The following is a 12,444-nucleotide window of genomic DNA, read 5'->3' as shown; positions in this document are numbered from 1 at the left end:
TTCCCGGGATCTGTGGTTACCAGGGCACCCTGGGGGGTCAAGGAGCCCCGAGCAGAGCCCCTTCTTCAAGACAAAGCCCCCGTGGCACCCACATCAGCTGTCCCAGGAAGCCCGTGGAACCTCCAGGCACAGCGCCCAGCGCTCCAGATTCCTCCAGCAGATCGGCCTTCTCTAGGGAAGCGGCTGAAAGCTCTCAAGGTCCTCCCACCCCAGACCCAGGCAGCACGCTGTCATCTCTTTGGCAGGGCCTCCTCACTCCCACTCCCCCTGCAGCATGTTCTGTTCCTATCTGAAGGGCACGTGCACGGGGTCTAGCTTCTGTTCATACTTTTTCAGATGTGCATATATTTAAGACTTAAAAAGCAACTGGCAACTCCTTGAGAGGCAAAAAGTCCTGGTCAGAAAATTCCATTCAGAAGGGGCAATTTTTCTAAGTGGAAATGGAACATCTTGCTGTCATCAGCCTACATACTTCGACAACTCAGCCTTCAGAATAATACAGGCAGAATACTTTAGCCAGACCGTGAGGTCACACCATCATCTTTACCTGACCACGACCAACTGCCCATGTGCACCAAGAGCAAGCGCTGACCTTGACCTTTCACCCCAAGAAACAAGGCACATCGGTGGCACAGGAGTGAGGGCCGAGTGCTCCCCCAGGACTCACCATGACCAGGTTGACCAGAGAAACCGCATTCAGGCTGATGCCCCACAGCCACATGACGCCAAACATGTTGACCAAGATCATGGCGATGGTGGTGCACATGATGACCGCGGACCACAGCTCACAGCCCAGGAGGACCACAGTCACCAAAAAGATGGCGCCCAGGGACACGCCGAGGTTGAATACGGTGTCGTCAATCATGGTCAGGTACTGCTCATAGAAGACGTAGAACACGCTGGGAGGGGGAGAGGGATCTGTTACTGCTCGTTCTCACCCTGGGAAGCTTTACTCCTCATCCTGCTGCCACTGGGAAATGAAGCTACCTGAGAGGCAGGCCTCCCAGGAAATCTCCCTGTCGTTGCAAGACTCGCCTTCGGCAGTTCAGCTGAACCTCTGACCACTGACGCCCAAAACAGGGCCTCGCAGACGTGCATCTTATATAAACTTCTTTGTTCATGTGCCCAATCCATTTGGCTTTGTGCTATGCGTGCTCAGTCATGTCTGACTCTTTGTGACCCCCTGGACTGTAGCCCGCCAGGCTCCTCTGTCCTTGGGCTTTTCTTCGCAAGAATACTGGAGTGAGTGGGTTGCCATGCCCTCTTCCAGGGGATCTTCCCGACCCAGGGATCGAACCTGTGTCTCCTGCATCTTCGATATTGCAGGTGGCTTCTTTACCTGCAGAGCCATCAGGGAAGACCCCATTCTGCTTTGCAGGCATTCATCTATAAAGAATATTTCATGGTACTTTGGGAAAACAAGCCCTGGTCTATCTGGAGGATTACCTCCCACCACACAGGGTCTGTGTAGGACGTGAGGAGATAATGCTATTTTGACAAAGTTAACCAGCTCCTCCTAAAGGTCAGGACACCCACTCTGAGAGCTCCTTCCACAGGACAACAAGCTGGCCCTCTGTCAGGAGAAAGTCAAGGCTCCCTGAACTGAGACCACGGGGGTTGGTGGGGAAATCACTTGTTTCTCCTACTTTTCTATATTTTCCAAATTCAGCATTTCATAAAATATTTTCTTAATTTTTTTGGCCACACCCCTCTGGTGTGTGAATCTTAGTTCCCTGACCAGGAATCAAACACATGTCCCCTGCAATGGAATCGTGGAGTCTTAACCACTGCACCGCCAGGGAAGTCCCAATATTTTCTTTATAATGAAAAAAAATAATAATAAATGAAAGCAAGAAACCTCCATAAAGGCGCCGTCTCCAGTAATCTGTATCAGGAGCCCCGCCTTGCTGGGCCCTCTCCGTGGAGCTGCTTCCCAGGCGCCCCCACCCCCGCCCCCCGGTGCTGTTCTGCAGGGTGAGCTCCACCTTGAGAATTTGGCAGGTGCTGCACAATCCGGCTCTCTTTGCCTAGACGCCATATCCAGAGACAGGCTTCCCCCGAGCTCAGGATGGAGCCGGGGTCAGAAGGAAAGCCAAGTGTCAGCGCTGTCCCCACTCCCCCCACCCCGCCAACCCCAGCAAGGAAGCTCCGGCGCGTGGAGCCCCTCCCTAGGACACCCTCGTGTACACTGTCCACACTCTACCTGTATGGGAACACCCGGTGATCACCCCCTTGCTGGTTCATGGTTCTGGTGATGTTGTCGGCGATGAGGCGGGCCTTCTTCATGGCGTCGATGAAGTCGGCCGAGGTCTGCAGCACCGTGTGGTAAGTCATGAAGTACGTGGCTCCCACGCTCGTGCCATTGTCCAGGATGTTGACAGCTGCGCTGTAGGCGGCATGTCCCCTGCAACAAGACAGCGGTGTCAGAGGCCATACCTTGTGCCACACGTGTAAGATCTGGGCATCCAAGCTTAGTGGGGTCACCTGACCCTGGGCTCAGGGGTCAGACCAGCTGTCAATTTCAGGGACAGGGAAGCCCTCGAAAAGGAAAGAGGAAGGTCTAGCTTATGCTTTCCCACACTGGCTCTCCTTTGCTGCTTTGGTTTCTTTGCATGCAGCTGCTCTTGTTTCTGTAGCTGGCTATGCTCTGCCACCCAATGTGTTTTTTTACAGGGAGTGTGCCCAGCCATGCTGTGTAACAGGAGGCAGGAAGGGATGGGGGCCCTGGAATCAGGTGGCCGTGAGATCGTTCCTCAGTCCTGGAACCCCGGGGTAAAATTACTAAATTCCGGCTGCAGTGTCATCTGCAAATGGGTGCACCACCATCTCCTCACAGGGCTGTATATAAATGAAGTGTCAGTGAGGTGCCAGGCATGATTCGGGAAGGAAGCTCAAAGGAAGCTCCCTGCGAGTGGTGGCTGTTGCCTTCCAAAGAGCTGCACTCACTCTGACTTGTTTATGCAGGCTGAGTGTTCAGTGTGCAGGAAGATCAAGATGCAAGCTTCATTCCTACTTTGTTTTGGGGGACAGTTCTCCCACGGTACCTAGCTTAGGTCTCAAAATGCAGACACGACACATGACTGATGGAACTCGGGTCATATTATGTATTCTTAATGAAAAACAGGGATGTCCAGCATTTATCATTATAATGTAAATATAACCCTCACCTTCTGTCTGAATCCCCCCAACTCCAGACCTCAGTCGTCTGCTATTTCTGGGCCAGAGATCCTATTTCCATGGTAACTGGCTGCCTGGCTGGATGGGGAAGTGGGGCAGCCCAAGAGCTGATGTACAGAGAGGCTGGCAAGAAGCACAGTGGGGACAGAAAAACCTACACCTTTATCCCAGGCAACATCACCAGAACAGATATGCAGTCTCATATACCCCACACACAACCGACAGACCCTTTCACGTGCTGAAACGCCCACATCCCTCCTCACACTCCGCCCTGCTGGCAGCCTGCACAGGACTCGGAGTCCTCTGTGCCGCCAGGAGGGCCAGGACACAGAGGGGAGCCTGGGACTGAATGCTCAGACCAGTCGGAATCAGCTGAGAAGGAAGAGGAGGAATTTTCTGCAAAGGTGGTTGGGTTTCTCTGCTTTCACGAAAGAGTAGGCACAGGGTGGCACCCGGCAGAAAAGAGGACCTTCCCACCCACCGTGCCCACCCAGCCATTCTTCCACCCCTGCAGCTTCCCAGTGCACATGACCGGGGACTCGGGCGTGCAGCTGAACTGCTCAGCCTCCCTTACCCTTTGCCACACTTGGGATTCGGGTTGTCGGAGAGGAACATGGGCAGGAACCTCATGAAGTCTGCACCCTGAGGTCTCTGCTTGCCCTCTGGAGTCAGCGGCCGGCAGCGGACACAGGCTGGGTCGACCACTGTGCAAACGGGTGGAGGAGCCAGATTGAGAAGGATGGGTGTCCAGATTAAAACATTTTAAAATAATGATAAAGAAATGGTGGGAGTTCTTTTCATGAATCTGCTTATCCAAAAGCTTCAAACATGTGATCTTTGCAGTCTAATAAGTGGAAGCCCCATCTTCCCCTAACATAGGCTGTACAAATTTCCTTCCCTGAAGCAGGTTTCCTGCTTTAAGGACAACCTCAGTATGTTATTACCAGAGCACAGGGCTTCCATGTTTTTATGAAGAAAATTCTAGGACAACCTCAACACTCTTATAAAACCATAGGGCAATAGTGATAAATAAAAGAAAGCAGGCCCATGACAAGTTACAGCCAGATAACAATCAAGAGAGGCTGTCGGTGTCACTGGGAAAAGATAAGAAACCTGAAAACCAGAGTCCCCTGACCCAATTAGGCCTGCAGCCCCATGGGGGGCAGGAGACGGGACAACAGGGCATCTCCAGAGTGGACGACGGAGGAAGGGGACAAGGACAAGGGGGATGAGACCCAGCGACGGCTGATAAACACAGGAGGAAGTGGAGGTGACATGCAAATGATTTTTAAACAATAAATTTAAAATTTTTCAGAAAAGAGGGAAAGATCTAGAAAAGGGTCAAGTACCCGAGGCATTGCAGAACTGCTCCGTGCTGTTGTAGATGCGACAGCAAGATGACTGAGGCTTGACCCAGTCAAAGTAATCGTCAATCCAGGATGATGGGGCAAAGCCTATCCGGGTGCTAGAGAACAGGAGAGAAAGGGTTATGGATGCCCCCACGAGGAGGAAGTCTCCAGTTTCAGTCCCTTTTCTTGAAATTCAGAACTTCCTTTTCTAGACCTTCTCATTCCACCCAGTCAGAAGACAAACCACATTAGTACTTAATGGGAAAGGCTTCAGAATATAAGGTGGTCCTGCCATATTTACAATGGACAACTAACAAAGATCTGTTGTATAGCACATGGAACTCTGCTCAATGTTATGTGGCAGCCTGGATGGGAGGAGGCTTTGGGGGAGAATGGATACACGTACATGTATGGCTGAGTCCGTTCACTGTTCTCCTGAAACTATCACAACGTTGTTAATTGACTATATCCCAATACAAAATGTTTTTGATGTTAAATATATTAATAAAAATTAAAAAGAAAAATTGAATTAAAAAATAAATAAAACAGTTGTTGCTTAAACTAAAAAAAAAAACATGAGGAAGTCTAATTAGCCCTTTGCGAGGTTTTGCTCATGTCAAGCTAGATTCAGCTTGTATTCCGCAAGACTAATTTCCCAGGAGAAGCTATCTTTAGAGAGAGGCGTGAGGCCGAGGTGCCAGGCCAGGTGCCCGTCTGCGACCGGGGTACTCACTAGCTGTCCAGCTGGGCGGCCGTGAAGACCTGCTGCACCAGTGAGTCGTTGTTGCAGCCGAGGCCCCCACACACCATGTTCTGCCCCTTCATGGACGTGTAGTCGTGGCCCTCCTCCAGCACGAAGTACACAGGTGGGCCTGCGTGCAGGTACTGATTCAGGGACTGGAAGTAATCCGTCACATAGGAGTCCTAAGAGAGAGAGAGAGCGCAAACAACGGGACACAGCGTGAACGTCCTGCGAGCCCAGGTTCTTGAGTCCCTACACAGCCGGCACCCCTCCCCACCCTGGGCCCAGGGGCTTCTCCAGTCGGTCCCACCCTTAGGAGGGCACCTCATGAGGTGAAGACCAGCTGCTCACATTCTGTAGCGGTGCCCAAGGCCTGAGCGCTCAGAAGGCCCAGGTTAGTGGGCAGAGCCCCAGGGCAACCCCTGTGACGCGGGAGAGCCTGCCAGCACCTGCGTTCAGAAGCCGGCAGAGGCTGAAACGACCGCGTCTGTTTGGGAAAATGTATTCACGGTGGGCCAAACAAGTTAGAATAAAAGAGAAAGCATCTTACATCCGGCATTGAAAGAGACTGATCCAGTCCGATTTCTACTTTGTTCAGGACTGCGATGCTGAACGACAGCACACCCACAAATACCGCTACCTGGAACGAGAGGTGAGTTACAGGCGTAGAGCTGTCATGAGCTGAGTCACATAAATCAGGGACTTCTCTGGTGGTGCAGTGGTAAAGAATCTGCCTGCCAATGCAGGGGACGTAGGTTCGATCCCTGACCCGGGAAGACCCCACGTGCCTCAGAGCAACTAAGCCCGTGTGCCACTACTGAGCCCGCATTCTGCAATAAGAGAAGCCACTGCAATGAGAAACCCACGCACCACAACTACAGTAGCCCTCTGTGCTCACCACTAGAGAAAGCCTTCGAGCAGAAACAAAGACCCAGTGCAGCCAAAAATAAATTAAAAAAAAAAAAAAAGAACATAAATCAGATCTTAAACACACAAAACAGGACTTTCCTAAACTGAAAAGCAAGTTTAAATGACATACTAAGAAAACAAAGAGTCCGGGGCAGTGGCTGAAGTCACGGTCTCTAGAGCCAAACCTCCCGGTTCAAATCCCGGTTCTGCCTCTGACAAGCTAAGTGACCCTGAGGCAGTCATTTAACCTCTCCGAGCTTCTATTTCCTTCTCAATAAAACAGGAAAAATAAGACTTGTAGCATCAGATAGTTTTGTGGATTACACGAGAAAACTCTAGGAATAATCAATCCAGAATTTAGCGTAGCACCCTGTACTGACCACAGTACCAGATATTAAGTATTCAATAAACGCTAAATATTACTATTAACTGTAATGAATTTATGCTTTTAGCAGAGACGTGATACACTATCGCTAATGGGTATATCCAGCACGTAAACTATGAAACACTCTTACACGGCTGCTGGGGACAAGGGACAATATGGGGGTGTGTGTGTGTGTGAGAGAGACACTGAAGGTGAGGACAAGAGTGATGAGACAGATTTATTACCTCGGCGGCCGTGGTGCTTACACAAATCTGCAATAGGTGAGGAACTGACACGGAACTAGACACAGACACCGTGCCAACGTCACACTCTCGGTTTTGATACTGAACTACAATTACGTAAGACCGTGGGAGGAAGCTGGGCAAAGGGCAGCAGGCTCCTCTCTGTGCCGTGCTGTCACTTTCTATGAATCTGGAATTATTTAAAAAAAAAAACAACCCAAAGTCCCCAAAACTCCTGCTTATATTGACTGCTAAAAATATTTTATATATTTGTACATATCTGCTATGGTTTTTTTTTTTTGGCCACACCACACAGCATGAGGGATTTTAGTTCCCCAACCAGGGACTGAACCCACGTGCCCTGCAGTGGAAGCAGAGCCCTAACCGCTGGACTGCCAGCCAAGTCCCATGCATTCTCATACGTATACTTAACAGCTGTCAGCACCCTTCCCAAGGTGACTTCTCAGAAGAAAGGCAACAAGTCTGTTTGGGGACACCACGACAGATAGGCTCATACCACGAGGGGCCGCATCCAGTCCTTGAGCAGAAGCGGGGCGTAGGAGTTTCTGAAGAAGCGGAACAAGTAGCTCTCGGAGGCCTGGACCCCCGCGTCGTCTGCCGCCCCCCCGACACAGCAGAGAACATCCAGCTGGTTCTTCTGAGGAGACCAAGGGAGACAGAGGTCACCCTCCGGCCACCTCACCCAGACTCCAGACTCAAAGGGAACGGGCTCAGACCTGATGACCACTTACCTCTTGCCGCTTAATGTCCAAGCCCAGGAGGCTCACGAAGCAGGTGATCTGCAGGAGGAAGTCGATGAGGACCGCCATGCCCGCGAAGAGAGAGAACGTGTGCACGGCCGGCATCACGGACAGGCCTCCTGCGGGGAGAGGACAGAGGTCATGTCCTCCCCGGCCGAGGGCACGCAGCCTCACACGCACGTGCACGGATGAACACGCGGCCCCAGAGCAGCCAAGCCCATGAGGAGACCCCCCCGCCCCCTCCCAAAGGTACTCTGTCTGCGGGTATCACACCAGAACCACCCTGGGAGTTAAAAACGTAGATTCCAGGGACCTCATCCATCCCACTTTATCAAAACGATGGAAATTCAACCCTAATTCTCTGTAATTTAACCTGCTCTCTGAACAAATGCACGCACATCAGCATCTGAGAACCATTAACACAGGTCATCGCTTATGGAATCTGTTGTGATTCAGTCCACAAGAGGAATGGTATCTCCTATCTGCTCTTAAATCATCCAATCAGTCTCTAGGTTTACTTACAATCAGATGAGGGGGCTGCCTGTAAGCATCCTCTAGGCTACTAAGACTCAGAAACTGAACACTGGCCGCCACACGTGTATCAACCCATTTTGTGTGTATGCCGCATATACGCTCAGTCACTCAGTCCTATCTAGCTCTTTGCAACCCCATGGACTGCAGCCCGCCAGGCTCCTCCTTCCATGGGATTCTCCAGGTAAGAATACTGGAGTGGGCTGCCATTTCCAATTCCAATAACAGAATTTTAAAACATTTTAAAAAACATAAGGAGCCAATATTTAACAATGAGAGTCACAGTGTCACTCAAGCAGGGGAAAAAAAAAGAAAATGTAGATTCACAATGTTGCTTGAGAAGAAAACTGAACCTGGCAGCACCGGACTGGCCTCTTATAAACGGGAGCCGTGGGGTCCCCCCACCGCCAACTCCTCCTGTGCTCACAGAGTCACTCCAACCTTAAAGCCCAGGGTCCGCTGCCGTCACCAACACACTTGCGCTGGTTTTCTTATCACAGAAAGACAGTAAGTAACTTCCTGGCATCTGTATCTATCAGAAGGAACCACAGGGCCACAGGCTCCACAGCGCACGGCTTTGCAGAAGTGGAGGAGTACGTGTGCTAATAGTGTATGAGTCCACAGACCCTACGCACGCTGTCCCTCCCATGGCCCCTTGAAAGGTGTCCTGCGGCCCCTGGGGACTTTTCCATTTGTGACCCACAGACCGTGTGTCTTCCCTGGACTTCCAGGGCAATTCTAGTCGGCGTCCTGTGCAGAGGACGTGGCCAGTGTTCTCTTACTACACACCAGACGCAAGGCCAGGGAGGCGCCCACTGGATTTCTCCACATGAAAGAAGACAGGAACGCTGGGCTGTGTTCCAGCTCGTGCCTCCTTGTACAGACGGAAGATTCGAGACCCTCTGCTCAGTCACGAGGGTACCTCCCCATGAACTGAGTGTGCCGAGGAGGAAGACTGCCCTCAGAAACGGGGATACACACCTCGGGGGCTAATGCCTGTGACTGTGGAGTTGCTGCTGGGAGCACTGTGTGGGGAGGACTCGTGGCTGTGCAAAGCTCCTATTTCAAATCCCCACACTCACCAGCACTGCCCAAAAGGGGAAGGGGCAGGAGCCCTAGGTATCTGAGTCAACCACATCAACACCGTCCCGAAACAACGTGAGAGAAGATGCTTGCTAATGGCCCCCAAGTTACTGCCACCGATTCTCTTCGTGGTCCACTCTGATACGTTACAATTACAGAGTACAGCTCAACAAAAGAAGAACGCAGAGGGCATACTGATACACCCAGGCTCAGCACACCACAGGCTGGCCAAATCCCAAGAGTAATTACCTAAGAAAAATGCTACCGTCTCTGCGAAGGATGAGAGGAACATGCTGGGAGCCACTTCTCCCAAGACCCGGCCCACTTGTTGGTCCAGGGTTTCCCCTTGAAGACGTTCATCTCTCTTAAAAATAAAAACAGTGAAACATGCAACATTCACATTTCTCAATTACAATGCCACCTCTTTGCTTCTTGGCTGCCTTGTGTTAGCTTGATGGTAAAGAAAAATGACTGGCAGCATCTACTTGTTGTTTATAAGCCTTATACAATGAAGTGGTGTGGACCCCAAACTTTTCATGTTGATTCATTCGGGGTATTTCTGAAGCCCGGAGCCAAGGGAACGGGTGAGAAGCTAAAGGAAGGACTGAATCAGGTTATCAGCAAAATACATGCAACATAGGCTGCAAGTGGCTGAACCTTTAAATAACACTCCTGTGTGCTGCTGGGTCTCTGCCCAGGTAAGGCCTGCAGGACAAGGGACCCTGGGAGAACCAATGGACTGACAGCATCTTCCACATCAGGGTCCTGTGTTGACCTTTTGCCTTTTAATAGCACTTTTCCAAGTCCTTCCTTCTTCTACACTTCATTTTAATAGCTGCTGTGCCCAAAATATTTTCCACAAGTGTATTAGCACTTTTTGCACACATGCTGCACATATTTAAAACCAAATTCTCACTTTGTATCTATGCCACCAAGCAAAGAGAAGAGTCTTATACTTCCTGGTCTCAAAGGGTCCAGAACAAGCACCACTATGCAAGCACTCAGAGGCATGGCAATGAAGCCTCCACGTGTCATGCTCACACCCTGCGTGGAGCCAGCATGCACGCACGTGGAGCCTGGTACCTGGTCAGACGCTGTGAGGCTCAGCGACGTACCTGGTAGGTCTGGACCAGGATGAAGATGTTGTCCACCCCCACAGCCAGCACGAGGAACGGGATGACTTCTATCACAATGAGGGTGAGGGGGACCCCGATATAGCTGAAGATGCCCAAGGAGCAGGCCACTGAGCTCAGCACAATCAGGACACCGGCGATGCCCAGGGAGATTTTCGAATCCACCTGGAGATACCACAAAGACATAAATCATCATTTATAGTGTTTTCTGTTCTGCTCCTAACAGGTCCTCACTTTCACCTTTTTACATGCTTATTGCCCATCCAGATTTAAATGTACAGTTCCTGGTTTGAGAGAAGACATGAAAAGTTGTCTAGGTCTTCCCGAGCCACATATTTCATGAGCCTACATTCTTAGGTGAGGGCAAATTAGGAGAAAAAAAAAATGAATTAGGTGAAATAAATTTTAAGTTGAAGATAAAAATTTGGAACTGAAGAAGACAAGGGCAGAAAGCAGAAAATGTGACAGTTAAAACAGACAATTTCCAGTGGTTAGGACTCCATGATTCCACTGCAGGGGGAATGGGTTCAACCCCTGGTTGGGGAATGAAGATACCAAATGCCACATGCCAAGCTGTATGGCCAAAAAATAAAAAACAGCACAGGACAATTTAAGGCAGTTTTGAACATAATGAACTAGGATTAAATAGAAGCAAAACATGACATCATGCTGTGTACTGCCATTTCTAACACACATACACACGTACACACACACACACCCCACTTACCAGAAGCCTGCGACAGCTTTTGATGTGCCCCAAGGCTATGGAAATATATAAAAACATGATGCCATAGCTGATCAGAACAGTGAAGACGTCACTGTTACTTTCACGGTTTAGTTCATCTTCAATGCTTCGTTCAGCCTTAAAAGAAATGGTCAGATTTGGATTCTCGTAGTTTTTCACAAAATTAATGAACCTAAAAGAGTAAGCAAAATTTATACTGTTAGTTAAAACTGAGTGATAGCTAATTGAGGAACTTCTTCCTAACTTTTACAACACAAAAGCCACACTTAATCCTTCCCCCTCGTTAGGCCTTTCTATACTGGCCAGATTACAAAGTTCCAAACATGCTGAGTTTTCTACCATTTAAAACAAGTTGGGACCAAGTTTAAAAACTGCTTCATAGTCTCATTTCATTTTTTGCTAAAAATGATTTCTAAGTGCAGTATATTATAATATAGATATATGCTCATGGAACAAAAATTTTAAAAATTGATCTCAGAGTCAATGCAATCCCTATCAGTATCCTAGTTGACTTCTTTATAGAAAGATAAATGTACTCTAAAATTCTCATGGAATTGCAAGGGGCCTAGAACAGCCAAAATGTTTTTTAAGAACAAATTAGGAGAATTCCCACTCTGTAATTTCAAACTTACTACAAACCAACAGTAATCAAGACAGTGTGGTCTTGTGGCACAAGGACAGGCATATAGAACAAAGGATCAGAACTAAAAGTCCAGAAATACGCCAGGTATCTTCACCTAATTTACAATAAAGGTGGCAAGACTTATCAACGGGTGAAAGAATAATCTTTTCAACAAATGGTGTGGGACAACTGGACAGCCATATGCAAATGAATGCAGTTGAGTCCTTACCTCATATCATATACAAAGAACTCAATGGATCAAAGAACTAAACCTAAGAGCTAAAACCATATAACTGTCAGATGAATACATAGGTTAAACTTCCAGATCCCTGGGTTAGGCAATGGTTTCTTAGCTATGACACCAAAAGTATCAGTAACAAAAGAGAAGACAGATGAATTGGACTTTATCAAAATTAAAAACTTTTATGTTTCAGAGGACACCATTAAGAAAGCAAAAACACAGACCAGAGAAAAGGACAAAATATTTGGAAGTCATAGATCTGATAAAGGATTTGCAGACTATATAAGAATTCTTATAATTTGATAATAAAAATATAAACAACCCAGTTAAAAAATGGGCAAAGGATACGAATAAACACTTCTCCGAGAAAGTTAATACAAATGGGCAATCGGTACATGAAGAAGTATTCGAATTCATCAGTCACCAGGGAAATGCAAATCAAAACTGCAGTGAGGGATTTCCCTGGTGGTCCTGTGCTTAGGACTTTGTGCTTTCACAGCCAGGCCCAGGTTCAAGCCCTGGTTGGGGAACAAAGATCCCATAAG

The 12,444-nt window shown here is 48.8% G+C and overlaps 1 protein-coding gene across 1 annotated transcript in view; it reads right to left on the bottom strand.

Annotated features, from left to right (window-relative positions):
- Positions 1–12,444, bottom strand: part of NPC1 (NPC intracellular cholesterol transporter 1) — a 45,022-nt gene that overhangs the window by 2,529 nt on the left and 30,049 nt on the right. The window contains exons 12-22 of the mRNA XM_081563268.1: positions 11,019–11,208; positions 10,274–10,456; positions 9,408–9,522; positions 7,536–7,663; positions 7,301–7,441; positions 5,819–5,908; positions 5,260–5,450; positions 4,527–4,642; positions 3,752–3,881; positions 2,204–2,404; positions 668–899 (exon numbers count right to left, since the gene is read on the bottom strand). Of these exons, the coding sequence (XP_081419394.1) occupies positions 668–899; positions 2,204–2,404; positions 3,752–3,881; positions 4,527–4,642; positions 5,260–5,450; positions 5,819–5,908; positions 7,301–7,441; positions 7,536–7,663; positions 9,408–9,522; positions 10,274–10,456; positions 11,019–11,208 (1,717 nt within the window). The remainder of the gene's footprint in view (positions 1–667; positions 900–2,203; positions 2,405–3,751; positions 3,882–4,526; positions 4,643–5,259; positions 5,451–5,818; positions 5,909–7,300; positions 7,442–7,535; positions 7,664–9,407; positions 9,523–10,273; positions 10,457–11,018; positions 11,209–12,444) is intronic.

Source organism: Giraffa tippelskirchi, chromosome 14, assembly GCF_054371585.1.
Source record: "Giraffa tippelskirchi isolate mGirTip1 chromosome 14, T2T-mGirTip1v1.2.pri, whole genome shotgun sequence".
Taxonomy (NCBI): Eukaryota; Metazoa; Chordata; class Mammalia; order Artiodactyla; family Giraffidae; genus Giraffa; species Giraffa tippelskirchi.
The sequence above is the reverse complement of the archived record's forward strand: the minus strand, read 5'-3'. Positions and strand labels throughout refer to the sequence as shown.